Source organism: Panthera uncia (genome assembly GCF_023721935.1).
Source record: "Panthera uncia isolate 11264 chromosome A1 unlocalized genomic scaffold, Puncia_PCG_1.0 HiC_scaffold_17, whole genome shotgun sequence".
Lineage (NCBI taxonomy): Eukaryota > Metazoa > Chordata > Mammalia > Carnivora > Felidae > Panthera > Panthera uncia.
This window is the reverse complement of record NW_026057577.1, coordinates 45,882,035-45,906,389: the sequence shown is the minus strand read 5'-3', so window position 1 is coordinate 45,906,389 and position 24,355 is coordinate 45,882,035. Positions and strand designations below refer to the sequence as shown.

The following is a 24,355-nucleotide window of genomic DNA, read 5'->3' as shown; positions in this document are numbered from 1 at the left end:
TTTTCATGGAACAGGAAAAATAGTCAGACAAATCAAAGGTAGGTATCTTTGGAAAATTTAATTTGGACCATATTTTCTTTCTCTTGCTCAAAACACCAAGTAGTTCCGTACATTTTGGGTTCCACAGCTTACAAAGGGGCAGTGGGTTTCCTGCAGTTACATATACTGTACCCAACTTTCTATAGAAAGATCAGACATTTCCCAACCTTGCTTTGAGTATTTCCTAAAAAATGCTTTAAAGGTTTCTTACAATAAATGGCAAGTGAAACGGTAAGGCTTTATTTTCTCCTTTTTCCCCTTTTTTGGTACTGCGTGTTGGAGGAATAAGGAAGGAAGACTTGTCCTAACAGTGTGGTGCCCCGGGGCATCGTGACTGTGCGGAATCGCGCCCTCACACTGCGGCTGCGCCCCCCACGGGAGCCCTGCGGTGGGTAATGACCTTGGGACCGGGTAGGGCAGGTAGGGCAGGTAGGGCAGGTAGGGCAGGTAGGGCAGAGGGGGGGGGGGGGGGGGGGGTAAGGGCAGCACAGAAGGGCGTGCGGGTGGCCGGCTGCTGTCAGCGCTCTCCCGGCCTCCCCCGGCCTCCGGGAGTAACAGAGGGGCAAGAGGTCTCCCCCGGGGCCGCAGTACCACAGGTTCCCTTCCGCGGGCCTTACAAGATGCATTTAAACACTAAAGGTAATTTCTGAAAATAAAACGAGGAAAAAAAATCCCTTCACTAATTTTTGTATCCAATTACTAAAATGAAAATAAAAGCATTTGATAAAACACATTTTCTACGTCAGATGAAAGCAAATCCCTTGCAAGATAACCTTAGTAATATATATTTGCACTATTTATATTTTTGTCCAGTGCACACCCTTCTTTAATTGCATCATCTGAACAGCTTTGCCATTTTTCAAACTTGCAGTTTCATTAGCTTAAAAAAGGGATACAGCAGCCAAATTAATACTAATTTTGGTTGCAGAAAAACAGCAGACATTAACCTTCATCTTCTCAAGCATTAAGAGCACATGATTAAAAGGTAATCAAACGGTGTCTTCTCTTAACAGAAAACTAAGCAGCTAGTGTCATCAAATCTATATCTAGTAAACACGGGGCCCCTCTTAAATATAAAATTAAATTCTTTTGAGGAATAGGTTTGTGATTTTAGTTGTGCGGGATTTACATTTATTCACTCATTTTGGTAGTAAAAATGTATGGTCTTCACTTCTTTATAGGCATACACGAGGGAGTTCTTCATCCTCTCAGCAGGCTGGCACACACCAATGGCAGGCTGGGGTCCTTGGCTTGTTTCAGAAAGGGGAGGCAGCCACACGCCACTTGCTCTCAGAAGCCCTGCAAAAACTCCTGCAGCTGGGTGACGATCTCCGTGTCCACGGTCTCCATGAGGGACTGGAAGCCTTGCTCTCCCAGGAGCTCCTGCTGTGCCTTCAGCTTCTCGTAGATAAACTGCTGCAGCGACACTGTGTGCACCGGGTCCTTCAGAGCCAGCTATGGGACAGAGAGGAGCCACACTGCGTCAACGAGGCAAACACAACTCCCCCTTACACGGGACTACAAATCTCGTAGTCTCTTCCGCAGTCACACGACTGCTTCTGCCTCCCTTCTCACAAGAGATCCTCAAATAGTCACACTGTGCCAAAGTCTGCCGAAGGAAATTTCAATTTGTCTATCCTCGGTTCCCTAGGGCCTTTGAGCCTAAGTTGCCTGATTAGCCCAACTCTTCAACAGCGCAGGCTTCATCCATGTAAAGAACTGAAACCTGGTACAAAGTATTCTAGACAGAACATGCCGAAGAGCATTTCAACACAACTGTCCAGGGCTCCTCTGAGGAAGATAAGGTGCTACTGAGGCAGCTCAGGGAGGCCCTCGGGGCTGACAGAGGAAAGCGCCCTATCCTGGACGGCTCTGCTACTTACCTACGTGCTTCTGGTAACAGAGAGAGAGAGAGAGAGAGACAGAGAAAGAAATAATAAAGAAAAACATTTATAAAACCAAAACAAGCACATACCCCTCCTCTCCCACTGGGATATTTGGAAAACAAAAGAAATACAATTGAAAATAACCCATCATTCTGCTTCCTAACAATAACAATCACAACAGAAAACACTGTGGCCTCCTTTGCTTTTCTGTGCACGTGATCCACAAAAACACAATATCACAATATATACAATTAGTGCTGCTCTTTGCATTTGTATATCACATGAAAATTCTACTCTAACACATTTTAAGAACTCTAAATCTATATATGTTATCATCTTTTTGGTTATAGGTGTGTTGAAATGATCATGGTATAGTTAAAATACAATTTTAACTAATTTTCCTGAATAACCTATCACAAGCACTGTTCCTCTACATATCAGATTACTCCCTTATGCCTTTTTCTATTTTAGAAGAATTACTAAAGGACACAGACGATTTTATGACTCCTGATACACATTATCAAATTGTTTTTCCGACAGTTAGTACAAATGTAAAAGGTATGAGAGTTTTCAGCTTGTGACATTGTCTTTACCACTGGTATTAATTACCATTATTTAAATGCTTTATAATTTAAGAAGTGAAAAATAATACACTCTACTTTAAGCTGTACATTTCTCCCATTATCAATAAAGGTGAACATCTGCAAGGCGTCAGTAAAATACATGAGTGTGTGTGCCCAATATGGCTGCACAGAAACTCTTGTCCTTCCTTACGGATATTCAATTTTAGGTAGATAAAACAGTTGAATCACATCTGCTGTTTGAGCAATTTAAAGAAATTTTAAAATAATGACCACAAATGGAAAATCTAACTAAGAGGCAGAGACATACATGGCATGAATTTGAAATGAGACCCCTTAGGTGACCATTCCAGAGCTACATGATAAATCCAAGGCAAGGATACATTCAGTATTCATTGCAGGTGAACAGGAGAAAAGAACTCTCAACACAAACCCCTGCCTTCACAAGCCTGAAGATATCACTGTACAAAAAGCACAGAAATTGAAGACGAACATTTAAAAGTAAATGTTCTCTTAAGCAAAATGCAGTTATGTTCGATATTATTTTCATTACTATGAAATAGATTTTTTGCTAAAGAGGATGTGCACTTTGTTGAAATATCATGAACTATCTGTAACTAAAACCATCTGCTACAATATGAGGGAAACAGAGCTGAGCTGGAAATTAATGTTCAAATAAGTTACCCCAACTACTGAAATGAGCTTAGGAGAGTAGTTTAAATGCTGTTTCAATCTGCTATAAAAAACTGCAAACAGTTAATGTATCAAATCTCCACCCTTTAACTTTCAACTGACTAATAAAAAGGAAAACTACTGCCATACTAAATCCCACCAAGGCATCAGTATAGTATTTTTTAAAGTATATTGACCAGTCATGCAAAGATTAAAAAAACCATTAGTCTCTTTTGAAAGAAAAGTTGTTGAAGGGAGAAGGAAGGGAAAACAAAACACACAAGATCTCCAAATGCACATCTTTAAAAAATCTTAAAACAACCACCACAACAACTATTTTCTTCAGTTAAAAATATCATGTAAGCAAATAAATGTGTATTTTGGCTTGTGGTAGATAGTCATAAATCACAGCTATGAATACTTTCTTTTTTTGTTTTAATTTGTTTAATGCCTATTTATTTTTGAGAGAGACAGAAGAGAGTATGAGCAGGGAAGGGGGCAGAAAGAGAGGGGGACACAAAATCTGAAGCAGGCTCCAGGCTCCAAGCTGTCAGCACACAGCCAGATGAGGGGTTTGAACTCAAGAACCGCGAGATCATGACCTGAGCCAAAGTCAGATGCTTAACTGACTGAGCCACCCAGGTGCCCCAATACTTTCTTTTGAATAAGTTTTTTGAAATACATTAATAAAATGATTCTCTCGAGAAAAATCACTGCTGCATACCCACTAAAACTCCAGATATCATTTCTTTGAATGTCATAGTGCCATCAATAGAATTAAAAAACACTCGGGGCGCCTGGCTGGCTCAGTTGGTTAAGCGTCCGACTTCGGCTCAGGTCACGATCTCGCGGTCCGTGAGTTCAAGCCCCGCGTCGGGCTCTGTGCTGACCGCTCAGAGCCTGGAGCCTGTTTCAGATTCTGTGTCTCCTTCTCTCTCTGTGACCCTCCCCCGTTCATGCTCTGTCTCTCTCTGTCTCAAAAATAAATAAACGTTAAAAAAAAAATTAAAAAAAAAACACTAAAGTCACTAATTATCATTTTCACAACTGTTGCTTTTATACAGTTAATACATATATACTATATAAATAATGCCCGCATTACATAATAAACTCAATTATATGATTTAACGTGAAAAAATACAGAAAGCTTACATGTTCATCAGGTGGTATGCTCCTGAGAAAATAGTTTTATAGTGTAATAAGCAAATTATAATTAGGAAGATAACTCTGCTGTTGGAAAACCACATTGCAAAAGTAGATGTGAAGTAGACTTCTAATTCCAAAATAACAGAGTAAAATATTCTTCTAATTCTTTCAGGTAAGTACAGCTAAAACTCCTGGACATTACGGTGTGTGTGTGTGTGTGTATGTGTGTGTGTGTGTGTGTGTGTGTGTGGAGACACCCAGAACTGAAGGAATGACACAGTACTGAGTCCCAGGCTTTCTTCTTGCATCATATACCCCAAATTTGGGCCTGAAGAAGCCAGCAACCTGGACATGGTAACAAACGTAGACCAAAAAAAGGTTCCAACAAAAAGCCTGCTCTCTACCCAAGGGACCACAAAGCAAGACAGAAAACTTTAGATGATAACTAGTCTATTTCACTCAGCCCAACACCAAGACTAAACTATGGCCCCACCTCTACTCACACCAGGCTGTTAAAAGGATTCGAACCACCCATCCCCCAATAGCGTGTGTATGGCGACACTCGGGGAGCTTGAACTCTCAGTTCCTCTCACGGGGAGAGGGGCCGAGTGGAGAACTTGGCTTTCTGCACCCACCTGACAGTAACAAAGTGGCACAGCCACTTCTGCCACAGCACTGTCAAAAGAAGGTGGCTAAAACAGAATCTGCAGTAAGATTCAGTCTAATAAAACCAAAAATATCCAGGTTTCAATAAAAAAAAAGTCATTCATAACTAAAGGAGGTATCAGAGGCAGAAGGGAAGTGGGTTTAATTATAAAAGGGCAAAATGAGGAGTCTTTGCAGCCACGGAAATGTTCCATATCCTGACTACTTTGGTTGTGATGTTACAGTTTTGCAAGATGTTATCACTGAGGGGTCATGGACAACAACACATCACAAACCAGAGTGAGCTCAGTTTCTAGCAACCTCAGACACCAAGAATATATTGGGAGGCATGGAATTAATTTCCCAGAGGTGAAAGACCCAAACAGTTTGGTAATCCACATTCCCAAATTCAAACAAATTAATCACAGAAGAATCTTACAAATTCAGAAATTGTTTATTCTTTTTTGGAACACATCTAACAAGTGTGGTTATCTTTGCTCAGATGTACAAATATGAGAAGGTAAAAACCCTCTACAGAAAAAACAAAGCCAACAGTACTGAGGCCCAGCTGACAATACAGAAATACTGGGAGTAATGGGAAGAGACACAAAACTATTAAAAACGCAATTTTTATGAGACGCAATTTTTGGTACTCTGGACCACATCTTGCAACTAAGAGCATTAGTGGAAAACCAGCGATATCTCAATAAAACCTGAAGTTTAGTTAGCAATAATATACCAATGTTGGTTTCCTAATTTTGACAAATGCACTCTGATGTAAGATGCTGACATTACGGAAAAGGAGTGAGGGGCACATGAGAAGGAAAGGTCTGTACTACCTCTGCTACTTTTCTGAAAACCTAAAACTCTTCCAAAATAAAAAGGGTGTCTGTCTTTATGCCAGTACCATACTGTTTTATTTACTTTGTGATAGATTTTGAAATCAGAAAGTGTGATGCCTCCAGCTTTATTCTTTTTCAAGACTGTTTTGGTCACTCAAGGTCTTTCCTGGTTCCTATGAATTTTAGAATTGTGTTTTCTATTCCTGTAAGACATGCCATTGGAATTTTTGACAGAGTGCACAGACTCTGAAAATTGCCTTGCGTAGTATGGAAATCTTAATATCTAGTGTTCCAAACCATGAATACGAGTATCTACTTGTGTCTTTAATGTCTTTCATCAACGTTTTGTAGTTTTCAAGGTACAAGTCTCTCACCTCCTTGAAGTGTATTATGTATGCTCAATTGTTATATTTATGTTAAATTTATGCTCAGCTATTGTATTCTTTCTGATGCAGTTCTAAGTGGGATGTGTTTTCTTAAGTTCCTTTTCAGATAGTTCATTTAGTACAGAAAATACAACTGAAGTTTGCATACTGACTTTGTATCCTGCAACCTTACTTAATTTATTAGCTCCAGCAATTTTTTTTAAATAGGTCTTTAGTGTTTTCTATACCTAAGATCACATCATCCGCAAAAAGGGACAGTTTTACTTCTACCTTAACATCTGGATTCTTTTTATTTCTTTTCCTTGCCTAATTGCTCTGACTAGGATTTCAGGTACCATGTTGGGTATACAGAGCAATAGACAGAACAGGAAGTTCACAAACAATTCCACACATATATAGTCAACTGATCTTCAACAAGGGCACCCAAAAGTAAACAATGAAAGGACAGTCTCTTCAACAAATGGTGTTGAGAAAAGTGGATAGCCAAATGAAAAAGAATGAAATCCTTCTCTTTCACCACACAAAAAATCAAGTCAAAATGAGTGAGACTTAAACATAAGACCTCGGACTCCTAGGAAAAAAACCCACAATTTTGGGAAAAGCTTCATGCCACTGGGCATAACAATGATTTCAAAAATATGACACTAAACACACAGGCAACAAAAGGAAAACTGACAAGAGAGACTACAATAAACAAGTTTTATAATATATTTAAAAAGAGGTACTAAAAGGGGCACCTGGGTGGCTCAGTCAGTTAAGCATTTGACTTCAGCTCAGGTCATGATCTCATGGTTCATGGGTTTGAGCCCCGCATCGGGCTCTGTGCTGACAGCTCAGAGCCTGGAGCCTGCTTCGGATTCTGTGTGTGTGTCTCTCTCTCTCTCTCTCTCAAAAATAAAAAAAACATTAAAAAATTAAAAAATACAAATAAAATTAAAAAAGAGGTACTAAGAAGCTAAAAAAGTACATCCCTCTGTGGCCATCTGGTACGAGGACAACCTGCTCTGGATGCCTCAATTAACTTACCCAAGTGTTCAATTATAGAGCATCTAAATAGCAAGGCGGGCAAGTTCATTTCTGAAATGAGGAAAAAATGATGTCCCTAGGCTGTGAGTGACATTCAAGGTTGATTTTTCTGAAGTTAATGGCAACAGGAGAACTGGCATACAGACTTCCAAATTCCTGGTTTTGTTCTCTTTCCATTACATCCATATGCCTAACCGCTCTCTCACCCTTCAAGGAAGGACATAATATTTAAATATTTCCATTAAAATGGTTAAGATAAAATTAGAACCCTTATAATAGATTTGTGATATTAGAAGATAATTACCCAGAATTCCTGACTCCAAGACAATGCCAAATAAATTAAGTGCTAATATTCTGACTCACTTCAAAAGTCCATACATTGGATTTTAATAAGCAAGTAGTTTGGTACTCCTTGACTTTGAAATTATTACTTTAAGAAAGAATGGTTCTGGATGAACTGTGTATCAGATTCCTCTGTTGGTAATTATAGCTTTCTGACGTTTGCTTCAAACCATAAGGTGGTTAGTCTTTAGAGTTGGTACAAGATTTTAGCTCCTGTGGTGCTACTTACCAGAATGTCCATTTCTTATTCTTTGAGATTTTGATTCCTTAAAACGAAAAAACATTTCACTGCATTAATCAGCAATTTCACCCAGCAGGAATTTGACAGCTGAATCCTTTCTTTTTCTTAGGTCATGTGGCCTTTCATATTATTGTTCAGTTTATAAGCCTCCATAGACCCACGATAATTTTTTGGAAATTATTTACTGTAAAGTTATTTCGGTTGGAATTTTGCTAGAGAGAAAAAGTTTCCTACCCTAGAAAATTACAGAAGATTTTTGTAAGAATAGTGATATACTTTCCATGAAACCTGGTAGATTATGTATAACCACCCTAGCAACGCAACAGACCAAAAATCTTAAAGGAAAATTTGCCTATGACAATGTATTTAACCTTGTGGTCTTCAAATGTTCTTAGTTCGATTAAAATATCTTTGGCTTGAAATTCCCTTTTTTGACCTCTGTTTCATACAGGGAATTGTCAATTTCTGAAATACATCTACATCTAAATTTTTAGAATCTGTTGGATATAAACTCTCCTAACCAGTGGCTTACCAAGGAGTTTGAGTGCTGTAGATGCCAACCAGAGCCCATCTCATCAATAAGGCTCAACAATGCAAATTCAGTCACTAATTAAACCCAGTGTGCAATCCAAATTCCAAGGCAGCGAGTGAGATTTTATCATCCCTGCTGTAGCTGTCCATCGAGGAATTTAGACTACAATTTCTATTTGACAAACCTGTAAATAAAGGAGCTATTTTACATTGCTATGTCTAGAATGACTGAAACCCAGACGTCATGAGATAAAAGTAACAATGCATACATACATGTCTCAGGGACAAAAATGCAATTGCAATTTAGCAATTAGCTTATTACCGAGGTTTTCTGATATAATTATTTTTTCTCTCCATCAGTCCCAGACCATTACTAATTGGGTATTTTTACTCTAGTTTCAGTCTTATTTTGGTTACGCCTTCCAAGGTGCTTTAAATCTACAAAGTAAGCGTGAGCAAAACACACAATTTAATCAATGAGCCAAAGTAAATATGCCAAGCCCAGATATGAGCAACAGAACATCTTATTTCTTCACATTTGTTTCCGTAGGGAATGTTCCTCATCAGAGTGATTAAACAGCAATCAAAATATTCTATCTACATTTACTAAACTCCAACCGCAAACAGGGCATGTACTAGGCACAGACTAAACCTTTTATGTACATTTTTTTGTTAGTTTATGTTGAGAGAAAGAAAAAGTATGTGTGCAAGCGGGGGAGGGGCAAAGAGAGAGAGAGGGAGGGAGAGAATCTGAAGTAGGCTCTGCACTTTCATCCCCCAAAGCGGGGCTTGACCCCATGAAGCCTGAGATGATGACCTCAGCCAAAATCAAGAGTTGGATCCTTAAATGACTAAGCCAGCCAGGTGCCCCTTTACATAAGATTGTTTCATTTAAAACTCAAAATAAGAAATTCTAAAGAGAAAAGGAAACCCACAGCAATATAACTAAATATGTTTACAGAGTGTTTTTCACCCTTAGCAGCACACTGGGAACCATTTGTAGAATATTAAAAACTGCTGATGTCTAAGTCCCACTTCTAGAGATTCTGATGTAATTGGTTTCAGGCACTCGAATTTTTAAAAGCTCTTAAGAATCTGATACATATTTGAGTGAGGAAGAGTGCTAAAGAAAAATTTGGAAAAAACGGTTTTGAGGACTAAGATTTCAAGTAAACCCAACAAAAATCTCTATAGATATCTTCATATTCATTAAAATAAATGCAAGTAACAGACTCAATAAAATACATGACACTTAAAAACTCTTTGGTACTTCCAAGCCCTACAGACTTGATTCCCATAGACCACCACCTACTTCTACATGCTCTTCAGGGCTTTCTTTCTCCTTTGGTTTCAATGAGACATTTTTGGGTTCCTTTTGCTTTAGTGTATGCAAAACAGAGAAAGTCAGGATCCTTTTTTTTTTTTTTCCAAACTGTATGACTCCTTCACCATCCAAAAGTTTAATCCTCTTTTGAGCCTTACTTTTGACTCTAGAATTCCAAAGGATTCCCCAAATCACATAAAAATCCACACTATAAGGATTTGGACTTTGCCTGCTTTTCCTAACTGGTTTGCTAGTAACACCAACATACATTTACATGTTTATCATTTAATTGGTTACCTTGTTAAACTCTCTTCATAGCTGGTTTGTTGATTTTCCTGGACTTTTCTGGCATAAACATTCATTTAAATGACTAATGACTCACCTTTTCTTTGCCAGTACTTAATACCTACACTCACTCAAATACACCCTTGCTTGTTCTCATCACATTGGCTAAAAATTCTATGTGACAGACTATCACTGAAAATTTTTATCCTGCTTCCTAGGTACCCAGATAGACCACAACTCCCAGTCAAGAGAATGTGAACAAAAAAGATGTGTCATAACCCATTCTTTTTCTCTCCAACTAGACAGAAGAATCCTCAATATATCTGGGTCATCCCTGAATGACTCTGTGAATTACATACCCACTCATAATCTTCTTTTTGTACTTTCCCTGAGTAGGAAAAAAAAACAACAACAAACTATTATATTGAGATTCCAGGGGTCTGTTCTAGAAGGTGGCACTCTCACTTTGATCATTCTCAACAGTGGTATGTTTGTGTTTAGTTTCAAACAGTCATTTAAAACATCACGTTAAAGTCATATTTTTTTTTAGGGATCCCTGGGTGGCTCAGTCCGTTAAGCATCCGACTCTTGGTTTGGCTCAGGTCATGATGTCACGTTTCGGGAGTTTGGGCCTGCTTGGGATTCTCTCTCTCCCTCTCTCTGCCCCTCCACTTGCTGTCTTTTGCTCTTTCTCAAAATAAGTAAACATTAAAACATTGTTTTTAAAGAGTCCCATTACTCTATTCCTAATTCAGTAAGAGTTTTTACAGGAATAAATGGTGAATTTAATGCTGGGTTAAATTTGCTAATGGTAACTTACTTCTCTGCATCTGTTTTCATAAATACAAAAATTTACTATTTTCTTTCTTCTGTTTATTATTTTTCTGACATTCCCACAGTTTTTTAAGTTCTATCTTTTCCTTAAAATGTGACAGCCCAAAAATAAGAAAAAAAGGACTGAAGGAAAAATGGGGAGAAAGAAAAAGGAAAAAGGGGAGAGGAGAGAGAGAGAGAAGATAAGCTGCTGCTGAAAGGATGTCATTAGCAATATTAAATGCATTAAACTACACATTTTTGTAAATTGATAGTACATTCTAGTAAAACCATTTAGAAAACGAGCAAATAAGAAACACTGTTAATGGAAAAATTTTTGCTTGTTTTTAGAAAAATGGGGAATCCACTTAAAACTTTTCTTTCATGATTTTTAATTGTTAACTTGTTTGGCAATTATATTTTATGAAAAACTTGTCCATTCTGACAAGATTTTCCACTGACTAGCCAGGAACTGCATGTATAATCCCTGAAGCTATATGTGACTTTTTACCTAATATTTTATATTTATGTTCACCCCCCCCCCACATACCTCCTCTTTATTCATATTTCATGAACATTTTAAAAAGGCATATTCTATTTATAGGATAGAATTTTTATTTACAGGAACTAAATTAAGCTTACTGGTAGTATTGTTCAGTTCTGTCATTATATACCCAGTAGGAGACCGTCTTAGGTTCAACTAAACCTAGAGATCACAAGACCACCACTGGCTATCCTTAGCACCAGTTTACTCAGAAGGCCAGAGGGATGATAAGATACCACAAAATGGTAATGTGTAGGAGAATAAGTTTTGTACCAATAAAAAAGTTATGACCATAGGTGTGTTTTTAGAATCCTATAAAAATATGCTGCCTTTTGAAATGAACCTTTACCTGTTTTATAAAAGCATTTCTCCTGTAAACCAATCATAGCAATAAATTAAGGACTATCTTCATGGAGTTATCTCTAACATTAAAAAAGATCAATTCTAATATATAACTAAATTAATAATAAATTCTATAGAAATAATAGAAATAAATAATAAATAGAAACATGTCCTCCTTCTGTTCACGTTATCATCAAAGTAAAAATGATTATATAACAAAGTGTAACAGAATGTTTAGGGGTGTGTGATCAGTATTCCTAAATTAAGAAACAGCAGCCTCCTAGACATATCTAAGTGTGTTAGTGCTCAGCACTGCCTTTGATTCTACTTCCTTTCCAGAAATGTCATCACTACTCCTGTTTGCCCGTTCTGTGAGACAATAGACTATAAAACCAAACATATTCCATAAGACATTGAGCCAATTATATGTAGTTTCCAGGTGATACAGAAAATGGAAAGAGGACAAAGAGAAATAGGAAAAACCAGATGAGATTTCTAGTTACAATTTAAATGTCACCTTGGATTAAGTTTTCTGAATATCACTTATTTTTGCCTACACTGTTATTAAAGGTATTGAGAGATGCGAACATCACAAGTGTAAGCCAACCTCACACAGGACACACCTGCTTCCTTATGTCTCCTTATTGTTCCAACTGCCTATTTGGTTCCAAGAAGTGAGATCACTGAACACATCTTAGGAGAATCTCAAGTCTTTTGATAAAATGCTTCACAAGATCAAGCTATCAAATGAAAGGTTAAAAAGTTAAGTGCTATAAATAAGAAATGCTAAAAGGGAACCTGTAAAGGCAATAAAGTTTAATAACGAGTCAGTGCTCTCAATCTATTTCAAAAACTGGGATGATCACTTCATCAAATTGTAAACCATCAATAATTTATAAAAATGACAGAATATGATGGGAATGAATGAGGGCACAAAACTTGCCATCATGACCGTCTGCTGATACAGCAAAATCATTCAAGAAATTGCAGTATTTTAAGACCTGCACTAACCCACTAGTTCTGGAAAGGGAAATACTGTTCTCTGTGGCTATTTAGCCTAAATTGACTAGAGTACTTGAAATGATTTCATGCATGATTTAAATAAACTATGTTGTGCATTTATTTGTGGAAGGAGGCCTGGTGCAAAATAAGGAACTCACAGCCGGTGCCTGTACTACTGAATGATACATAAAAGCCAAATGGAAAACTAAACAAAACACCACCTTTGCACGAACAAAGATGTAACACACTGACAAATAATTAGAAAACACCACAATTCAAGCATTTCAAAATATCTGCCCCACTTTCACCAGTATAGTTTACTTAAATCTCAGAGAACTAAACCTATTAACGTTTAGATCACAAAAAATGAAATAAACGACAATCAGAACATCTACAACACCCGTGAGATTTAGAACTATAAATGAACATGTACCAATCTCTGAGGGTTACCTTTGGTTTTTGTTCAAGGAATACATCCATAGTGAAATAAGTACACGGAGAGCTTTAGAACCAATTACAAAGCAGTGAGTTAACATGGAGGTAACCAAATGCCAGATCTTTCCTGAATGAAGGTCACCCAAATCTCCAGTAGTAGATAGCTCATGTTAACTGCTGACTTAAGGATTTAAGAAATTTGCTAACACTAACATCTAATTCGACAAAAAGTTAGTGAGAACCCATTTTGTACCATTCTAAGTGCAGGGATTCAAAGATAAAATAAATCATGGTCCTTGTAATGCTAAACGCAATGAAAGGGGGAGGTTAAGGTAAGATGAAAATTAGTGGTGCAACACTATTTTTTATATTAAATGGTAAAAGGGCTGCTGCATCACCTGCTTTTTGGAATGGGGTAGTTAGTGTGTGTGTGTGTGTGTGTGTGTGTGTGTGTGTGAGAGAGAGAGAGAGAGAGAGAGAGAGAGAGACACACACACACACACACACACACACACACACACACACAGGGGGAGATAAAGGGAGAATGTGTGGAGAGGAAAAGAGGACAGACAAGAAACAGAAGATACTTCTCTCAGTTACTCAGGTTTAAGGAAAGCTAGCTGGACATGTGGACATATCAAATGGCATCAGTAATCACTGAGTGGAAGCAGTTAATTTGTAGTGAAGTGAATGGGGAAGGGGGCTAAGATCCTGGAAATGGAAAATGCTATAAAATTCTCTTAAGTAGCAGCAAGCCCAGCAACACTGAAAGCTTGCCTCTTTCCCACCCTATCAGCGTGGCTACGCATGCTCACCAGCACTTGTCATTTCTTGTCTTTCTATTCTAGCCACCCTGACAGGTGGTGTCTTACTGTGGTTTTGCTTTGGTGACAACTTTCTGATGGCTGCCTATTCCAACCAAACAAAATCCAAATTCCTAGCTTCCTATGGTTGCCCTAACTACCACACATTTATTATTTTATAGTTCTATACATGAGGAGTCCAGAACCATCTCACAGGGCTAAAATCAAGGTGCGTCAGCAGGGCAGCTTTCCTTCCCGAAGGCTCTAGGGGAGAATCTGTTGTTTTGCTTTTTCCAGCTTCTAGGGGCTGTCTTCCTCTGTTTTCAAAGCAACAGCACCACCTAGATAATCTCCTTTACAATCACCTGATGAGCAACCTTAATTCTACTTTGCAACGTAACCAAACATATCCATAGGGGGATGTAACCTATTCACAGGACCTAGGGATTAGGACGTGGAATTCTTTGGGGGATGAAAGGGATTATAGTTCCCACCACACTTATCTGGCATATCGGGCCCTATACAACTTGGCCGCTATTTGGTACACAGTAGGCAACTACATCAATGTTTCTGAAGAGACACTCCTCCAACTACCCAATGTTCAGTGGAATAAAATGAATTATTACTCAGTTATGAGTACTGTAGGATGCTTAGCAGCATTCTTGGCTCCCACCCACTAAATTACAGTAGTACTTCTCAGCCTTGTGACAATAAAATATATCTTTAGACAATGCTCTAAGTCTCCTGGGGGGTGGGGGAATAAAATAACAATCACTTGAGAATCACTCTTCTACAAGGACCCACTGTTTGCATTAGAAGCAAATGTAACTGCGTAACTCGCACAAGGACATAAAGTAATTTTCACTGTAATGGGTTAGTAAAGAAACTCATTAGTCTCTTCATTGCAGTTTCTTCCAGGTCAGAAAAAAAGTGGTGGGGAAGAAATTAATTCAGCTTTAAGTTGAAAGAAAGTCTCAACACTTAAATAGTTTCTATAACAAAAGCCTTCTCCCTTTCTATTTGTTTTACTTTAAAGTGTTTTATTTTAAGGGGACAATCCAAGAAAAATTGGATGACTTATTCATAGGATATTCACATAGACTATCACATGTGAGATACAAAATAAGTATCAACTGATTTGTGCAAAAGCAGTATTAAGGTCTGTCACAGATCATTTCACCTTGCTTGGGTTCATGTAAAAATGAATGACAGTGGCTAGGAGAGGGGCGCCTGGGTTGCTCAGCTCAGGTCACGATCCCACAGTTCTTGAGATCGAGCCCAGTGTTGGGTTCTGCGCTGACAGTGTGGAGAAGTCTGTTTGGGATTCTCTCGCTCTCCCTCGCTTTCACCCTCCCCCCCCCAGGCTGTGCTCTTTCTTTCTCTCTCTCTCAAAATAAATAAAACTGAAAAAAAAAATTGGCTAGGATATAGTGACATCCAAACCATTTAATAAGTAAATTCCTTAGTTTAATAAATCCCCTTTCAGCAGAAGTAATGTTTCATTTTTGAACATATCACTGTATACAGGAGAATTAAACTATTTTTAGATAGTTTTAAATTAATGGAAATAGACACGTTCTTTGATTTTCTTCATTTGACCCTGAATCACGGTAGTACACCCTAGCTTTTGATACAAGGTATGTCTTTTATTTCAGTTAGGCTGAGACCACAAAGAAGCAATTGTTTTCAATGCATGCTTGAAAGAACAAGATGGAGTATTATGAGATTGATCTACAAAATATCCTAGAAGGAAAATAAACCTGCAATTCTTAGCATTAAAATAGCCTAAGTCTTAAGTCTCTGACTTTCAAACAATATGGTTTTTGGTGTTTTCTAATTAGCATTAACTCCCATTTACAATTGAGATTTTTAAACAATTCTTTAATAAAAGTGTTCAGTTTATTTTAAAAATTATATAATGATAAATTTTCAAGTAAAATAACCTCAGAAACATCATTAATGTGTAAAAAATACACTGTTAAACTGGAGTAATTAAAATAGTAAGGTCAAGGGACTACAAATATGGATTTCTGAAATAAATCTAGGCAAATCTGGCATTGTACTATCTGACAAAGGTGGTATTTCAAAACAGCAGAAAAAAGATACACTTTTGATTAGTTTTGTGGCACAGGAGAGCTGTATCGAAGAACAATGGACACTCTCCTCCACTCCTTTATCAAAAACATTTCCACTTGGATTAAAGATTTAAATGAGGGGCGCCTGGGTGGCGCAGTCGGTTAAGCGTCCGACTTCAGCCAGGTCACGATCTCGCGGTCCGTGAGTTCGAGCCCCGCGTCAGGCTCTGGGCTGATGGCTCGGAGCCTGGAGCCTGTTTCCGATTCTGTGTCTCCCTCTCTCTCTGCCCCTCCCCCGTTCATGCTCTGTCTCTCTCTGTCCCAAAAATAAATAAAAAATGTTGAAAAAAAAAATTAAAAAAAAAAAAAAAGATTTAAATGAAATCAATAACACGAAATAAAAACATGAGAAACGATGTTCTTGAGCATGGGGTAGCGTTTCCATAAAAACCAGATAAAACAAAAGCAAAGTGAGAAAACAAAGTCAAAAGTGAACAAACTGCTGACGATTAAAGAAGATGACAACTACCACCACTGAAAACTCACTCACACAATGAAGCCCTCTCAAAGGGCAGTGCAAATCTACACTGTTTACGCCCAAAAGCTAACAGCTCATCTTTCCAAAAATGAGTCTGATGAAGTAGGTGTGGGGGTACGCGTGGGAGTGAGAAGCCCCCTGATAGCTCTAAGGGAATATCTGTGAAATGCAGGAGAGACCACAATGTGCAGAACTTTACCAGGACTCAGAAAACAGAAAAACTACCCTAAACCATGATACGCAAGACAAGCAATGTTTATCTTGCTCAGTCTTTTAAGACCACTCATTTAGGTCCATGCATTCCAAGCGAAGACAAGTGAGGAACTGACCTGACGGTCAGTTGGGACTTAAGGACTTAACATTAAGACCACTGACTGTCCCTGTAACACGAATGGTTTGTAAATTCTGACCAATCCCTGACAAGACCATTCTAAGACTAACTCCAGCACTCTCAATCTGATAAAACCCCTCCATGATTTACCCACTGAGACACAACTCATCGTGCCACCAAGTGTGCACTCACCCCTGCAACAACAAGTTCATCAGTTTAATTCTGCTCCTGGTTTAAAAAACAAAAAGCAAAAACCAAACTGAATGAAACACGGATGAAGAATGAAGGGCTGATTTCTGCATCTCTAATGAGCTTCTTCAGGTTTCTGATTATACTCTAAACTAGGTGGCATAAAACTAATTTTTAAATTTTGAGGAATTCTGTGGAGAAGAGTAAGAACAGATGGTCTCTTCTCCACGATCTATGGGCTTCACTTGAGAAGACTTGAAGGCTGGAGGGGAATGACACTCTCCTGGGGAATCATCTATAGCGTTACTCATTTGTGTGTCTAGCAGTTAATGGTCACTGCATAAAACAAGACTCACATTCTCTTTGTGGAGACTTGGTACCTGGGTTCCAAGAACAAATGTTTCTTGGGAACAAGGCAGAAGATAGATCTTATGATTTGACTCGGAGGGCAGAAAGCATCAGCAAGACTGACCAACTTCAAGGAAAGGAAATAGAGACCCAGAGAGCGTGCAAGTCACCCTGCCAAAACAGCATGTGGAATGGGACATACTATTATGGCCATTCTTGGAAAATACAATGTATCACAGAACTCTTACTTTAAAGCAAAAAACGAACAATCAAATAAAATTTCTAATAGAAAAACTGGGGTGAAGAAGGTAAGAAAGGAATATAAACGAACTATAAACATCTGGAAAATGCTCAGCCTTGTTCATAATTAGAAAAAGTACATTAAAAAACAAGTTACTGCTTTCTAGCATATTGTCCAGGGTGTTGAATAACTCATACCACCAATGGGCACATACTTTTAAATTCTTAGTTTTTCCTTAAAGTGAGAGCCTGGCTTTTGAGAAAATGTATGTCAAATACCCAAGTCTAAATCACCATGTTTCCCTGTCAGCCATTCTTCAATGTTCAAATGGTACTGCATGACAAAGACGGATGATTTAGCTCACAACTCTATTGCAAAAGTACTTTTCCTCATGACAACCGATGTCACAGAGAACATTCCCCTCGTGACACAGAAAGTATTTAAAAATGCATACTTGAGAGTGGTGATGTAATGAAACTGGTCATTTGTACTACTTCATCAAGAACATTCCTCAATGAAAATGGCTTTAAAAAACAAACAAAATGTGAGTATACGGTAGTAAAAAAGAGGCTGATTACTAGCATAGTTTGCTGCCATCGCCTTTACTGATGCTCAAGGGCCAGCTGTTATACCTGCCTTTGGGTGGGGAATGTTGTTTTTCCACAACCAGTGCAAATGCCCACACGATGACAAGAAAAATACTATCTTAGAATGGCAAATACTGTCATCACTCATAGTACTGATACATAATATCACTTATGAAATAAGAATACTCTTGGGGCACCTGGGTGGCTCAGTCGGTTAAGCGTCCAACTTCAACTCAGGTCACGATCTCGCGGTCCGTGAGTTCAAGCCCCACGTTGGGCTCTGTGCTGACGGCTCAGAGCCTGGAGCCTGCTTTGGATTCTGTGTCTCCCTCTCTCTCTCTGCCCCTCCCCCGTTCATGCTCTGTCTCTGTCTCAAAGATAAATAAACGTTAAAAAAAAAATTAAAAAAAAAAAAAAAAAAAGAATACTCTTGAGCCCCTAGTTGTTTGCAAACTACCTTTGGAAGTGCTGTTCAAGAACTGGGTACTGTATGCAAGCGATGAATCACTTAATTTTACACCTGAAACTAGTATTACACTGTATGGTAACTGGAATTTAAATTAAAAACTTGATAAAGAAAATTAAAAAAAAAGTGCTGCTCAAGAAACGCATATGATGGAGATCCATTCAATGGAATGTGATCAAATACATCTATTCAAAGAAATGATGCAAATCTAAATGTATGCATATGGAAATATGCTCATGCATTTACCACATTTAAAAATAATCAAGGGGCGCCTGGGTGGCTCAGTCGGTTGAGCGTCCGACCTCGGCTCAGGTCATGATCTCACAGTTTTTGAGTTTGAGCCTCATGTCGGGCTCTATGTTGCCAGCTCGGAGCCTGCTTCTGATTCCATGTCTCCCTATCTCTCTGCTCTTCCCCTGTTCACGCTCTGTCTCTCTCTCTCTCTCTCAAAAATAAACATTAAAAATATTTTTTTAAATAATCAAGCAGCATAATCTTTAAAAAAAAAGATTTTATTTTTAAGTAATCTCCACACCCAACATGGGCTTGAACTCACAACCCCAAGATCAAGAGTTGTGCAATCCACTGACTGAGCCAGCCAGGCGCCCCTTTAGTGTTTACTTATGAACTACATACAGATGTTTATATATGCAAATGTTTGGAAAGAAATATGTCAGTAAAAGGCTATCTTGGGGAAAGGGATTTCATATCATATAATTAATTTTGTGGTTTTTAAAAGAGTATAGGTTATTGTTACAATTAAAAACAAAATCTTCAGGGTGCCTGGGTGGCTTAGTCTGTTGAGTGTTTGACTCTTGATTTTTGGCTCAGGTCATGATCCCATAGTTGTGGGAACGAGACCCGCCTGGGGCTCTGCGCTGAGTGTGGAGGCTACTTGAGATATTCTCTCTTCCTCCGCCCCTCTCCACTACTCTCACTCTAAAATTAAAACAAAACAAAACAAAACAAAAAAACACAAAACTTCAAAATAGGAACTTGCTACGCAGAAGGATTCTTTGTAAAGGCTCTTTAATTTCCCCTCCCTCAAAAGACAGGCTCCTTCTAAAAACATAATTAGCATTACTGATAATTTATTAATAAAAAGAAGAAGGAAAAAGGAGGAATAAAAGAAAGAAAATAGTCTCACGTTCACTGGAATGTTACCTAAGTTATTGAAAATGCATTCTCCGAAGGGAGGCCATATTCTTCATGGATAAACACGAAGACTTTACTTAGCGTTGAGTCTAATACCACACTGCCAAAATTTCCAAATGCACATTGGCAAAGTTACTTAACTATTTTTGGTTAAGGTTTTTAGCAATAATTCAGGTAAATAAATTCAATTTGAATAAATTCAAGAAGCAATGAGGTTGCCTATTTTCTAAAACTCAAGAACAATATTGAGGTCAACAAGCAATTAATCTGAAGTCTCATCTAAAAACAAAAACTCAGAAGCCATTACTTTATTTAGTTTCAAGGGCATTTTCAATGGCACTTTCTTTTCCAGCATCTTTTGATTGTGATTATGTAGCCTACTGTGAAAGATCTCAACCTCTGTATCTCAAACTATTTTTTGATTAACATTTTAGCTTGATCACAGAAAGAACTGCTTTCTCAGGAGGATGCCTGGTTATCAATTTGTGTCTTTATTACATCTCTGTTGAATTATTTCAATTCATTGTTGCCCATCCTCTTGAACTGTTTTAATGTCATTTTCAAGCATACACTTTGTAAGAGCTGAATTACCTATTAAAACAGTGTATTACTAAGATTTGGGTAAGTTTAACGTTGATTTTGAGCATCTCACTTATAAGGAATGCTACGTTCAATCTACAATTTTGAAATATTTTATACAGATATCCTTAGGTAAAGTTATGTGCCTTAGGACAACCTTTTTTACATTTCAGCATCATCTGGAAATGAAGATAAGGATGCATTAACAACAGCATTAATAGTCAGGTAATTGAACTTAGAGAATGCAGACTCAGAGAGAAACATACATAAAAAGGAAATCCTCTCATTGTACGAAACCGGCTTTGTAATAAGCTAATGGTATTCAATGTCTGTAAAGAATATGTATTTATTACCAATCAATATACACCAGAAGATAGGTTCTGTGGGTATACATAATAGTAGAGGAAATACTAATTATAATGATCAAAACTTTGGACATGGTGAGCATACAAAAATGTATGTTGAATAAACACAAAAGAGAAACCATCCATTTTGAAGAAGGTACTCTTGCCATTGTGTTGAAGTCAAGAGCAAACAGTTGCATAACTGCAGCAGGCAGGAATATAGTATTTGACAAAGAGTTAACAGAAGTGTTTTCAAGAGAATGCAGAAGGGTGAGGATCTGCACACAATTTTAATAAATTAGATCTTCTATAATCAGATTTGGCTCAAAATATGTGGGTGACAACCAACACAGAAGTGAAAGCAAATAAGTCATATGGATAAAAATTACTTTAATAGTACAAATGCTTTCTTTGCAAAACCGGAAGCAATAATTTGTAATCAGAACTCTGCAAACTGCTATTTAATATTAAAATTTAAAAACTAAATTTCTACGAGGCAGGGGCACAAACACAAACTGTACCTCTTCATAACAGCTTCATGAGACATCAATAAAAACAGTCACAATTCACAACTGGGATCTACTTGATGTTCGTAAAAAATCAGTTCTTGAGTAGGACTGCTTTTTCCTACTATCGATCTACAGACTTTAAAGACCACTATGTATCAAAGGCTGAAGAAAAAACTGAAGTCATCTCAGCAATTCTGAAGTGAAAAAGGAATCACAGGGCAAAATGGAAGGGAACAAATGTGAGTACTTCTCCTTTGATGGTTATAAATAAAGCACTCATGCCTACCCTTTTGTGGCTTCATTCAAGCAGTAGCATGAAATACACCCAGTAGTGTAAGATAAATCTGACACTATCAGATTTTCTGTGGTCATCTACAATACTGTTATGGATTACGCAAATGCTCTATAAATACTCTGCATTGTTAAGTAAAAAAAAAAAAAAACCACACAAAAACAAACAAAAAAAACACCGAGAAGACAGAACGCTATCATCCACTGTCATCAAAATAAAATTTGATTAACTTTACAAATTAACTACTGAGTAAATACAAACAAAATAGTTTTTACTTTCAATTTTATTCTAAAAGATTCAGTAAAGAGAAAATTTTAAAAAGTTTTCTTTCAGTATTTTAATTTTTTTCACGTTTCTTATTTTTGAGAGAGAGACAGAGCACAAGCAGGGAAAGGGCAGAGAGAGAGGGAGACACAGAATCTGAAGCAGACTCCAGGCTCTGAGCTGTCAGCAGAAAGCCCAACGCGGGGTTCGAACCCATGAACCATGAGATCATGACCTGAGCTGAAGTCAGATGCTTAACTGACTGAGCTACCCAGGTGCCCCGCTTCAGTATTTTAAAGATGCTGTTCTGTTGTCAGCCCATCTGCATAGTTTCTGATGACAAGTTTGTTATCATTCTTATCTCTTATCCTCTCTATATAATGCATCTTTTTTTCCTCCCTGTTTTAAGATTTTCTCTTCAACACTGGATGTAAGTAGCAAGTTGATTGTGATATGCCTTGGTCTACAGTCTTTTTTCCTGTGCTTGGGGTTCTCTGAGTTTCTGGGACTTCTGAACTCATAGTTTTCATTAAGTTTGGAAAAATTCTGGCCATCATTTCTTCAAATATTTCTTTTGTTCTCCTTTTTGTCATGCGGGGACCTGTGTGACTTGTACATGAGGATGCTTGCACACGTCCTACACAGCTTACCTCCCTTCCTTTGTTGGTTTTTTTCCTGTTTCTTTTTGGAGAGTTTCTATTTCTGCATCTTCAAATTCACTCATCTTTTGTTTCCTAATACTTCATCTACATTAACCCCACCAGATATTACAGATTTTAATCGCTACAGGTTCATTTCACTTTTTAAAATATCTTTAACATTTCTATTTACCAGATTAATCTTTCCTCTAGCTTCTCAACTGAGGGAACACAGTTATAAAAACTGTTTTAATGATCTTTTCTACCATATGTATCTATTCTTGGGAAGTTATAAGTGATTGACTTTTCCCCCTCAGTAGGGAGACTTTCCAGCTTCTTTGCATGCCAGTAGGTTTTTACTGGATGCCAGGCATCATAAATTCTGCCCTATTAGATACTGGAAATTTTTCTAGATGACAGTCATGAGTTTTGTTCTAGGATGTGATTACATTGCTTGGTAACAGTTCAATCTTTTCAGATTTTGCTTTTACCTCTGTTTGGCAGGATCAGAACAATACCTAATATGGGGATAATTCTGTACCAACACGGACACACACTTGTGAACCCTCTACCTAATGCCCTATCATTCCTGAGGGTTTGCACTCTGACAACACGATCTATTCCTGGCTGTGTCAGCTCAGAATCCCGTTCCCCTCAAAATCCTTCCTGGAGGCTCTTTCCCTGGCCATGGGTAACTTCTACACTTCTATGTGCTGATCAGTACTCAGCTAAAGACTCAGAAGGGACCCTCCCAAGATCCCCCAAGTTCTAAGCGGGCTACTCCCTCCTCTTTGGTAATTCAAGCCACTCTGGCGTCTTCCAGGTTCATCTCCTCAAATCAGAGAGACCAGCAGGCTCCCTGTGCCCTCCCCCCGCCCCAAGCGGGCTCCCTGTGCCCCTCCTCTCCCTCCAGGTAGCAAACTGTGGCAACCAGAGGGTTTGCTTTCTGTTTCCCAGAGATCATTATGCTTCATATTCTAATTTGCAGTATCTTAAAAAAAAAAAGCTGTTTCACGTAATTTTGTCTTGCTTTCAGTGATTGTAGGTAGAAGGATCATTTCAAAGCCTGTATCTCCACCTTTGTAAGAAACAACCCCAATTTAACAAATTTACAATCTCAAAAAAAAAACAAAGGAAATTATATCTCTTGTCTAAAGCATCCATGATGCGGGGCAAGGCTTCTCTCCTAAATCTGCCCTTCAGACCTCATCTTCGACTCTCTGTCTTCTTCCGACACATAATACTCAGTTCACACCAGCACTGTACCTGATGCATGCTCAATGATTTGTTCAAGAAAACAGATAAAATATGTATTAACCTGAGAGTCATCCTCTTACTTTTAGGACACAGAAAGCAAACTGGAAAGGAATCTTAGCCCAACCTAACTATTTCTCTCGGCAGCCTACATTTCATTTGGCTCGTGGCACGGAAACACTATGCATAACCAACTAGCCAGACTTAAAAACAATTTGGTTCTAAGTGCTTCAATGTTCGCTCACTATCTATTCGAGACAAAGAAAGCCTGTGGGCCAAGTGAAGGAAAATCAGGATGGGAAGACAACACATACTGTGTATCTGAAAAAAACCAAAGTTCCATATCTAAATCCTACAGGGAAAAGTAGTAGAAACAGTCAAGAGGTTATCTTCAATTGATCTTTTATTAGCCCCTAAACAAATCTTATAAAAGGTATATATCACCTTTCCCCATAATGTACATCCTCACCCAAATCTGTGTACAATCTCAAGGTGTTTCTAAAACTCCCCTGGAAATCAATAGACAGGCTGAATTTTAGGTTAAAGATTTCCGCCTAAATAAATACAATACTGATCCTAAAATTTACCTCGTCTTCCAGCTTCTGAATTAACAGTTGTGAAACTAGGGACTTTGGATGTTCCCAAAGCCAAATGTACACT

At 38.1% G+C, this 24,355-nt stretch overlaps 1 protein-coding gene across 1 annotated transcript in view; it reads right to left on the bottom strand.

The window, feature by feature from the left end:
* Window positions 1-1,140: 1,140 nt before the first annotated feature.
* Window positions 1,141-24,355, bottom strand: part of IPO11 (importin 11) — a 186,812-nt gene continuing 163,597 nt past the window's right edge. Inside the window, exon 29 of the mRNA XM_049648883.1 lies at window positions 1,141-1,494. Within this exon, the coding sequence (XP_049504840.1) occupies window positions 1,330-1,494 (165 nt within the window). The 3' untranslated portion in view covers window positions 1,141-1,329. The remainder of the gene's footprint in view (window positions 1,495-24,355) is intronic.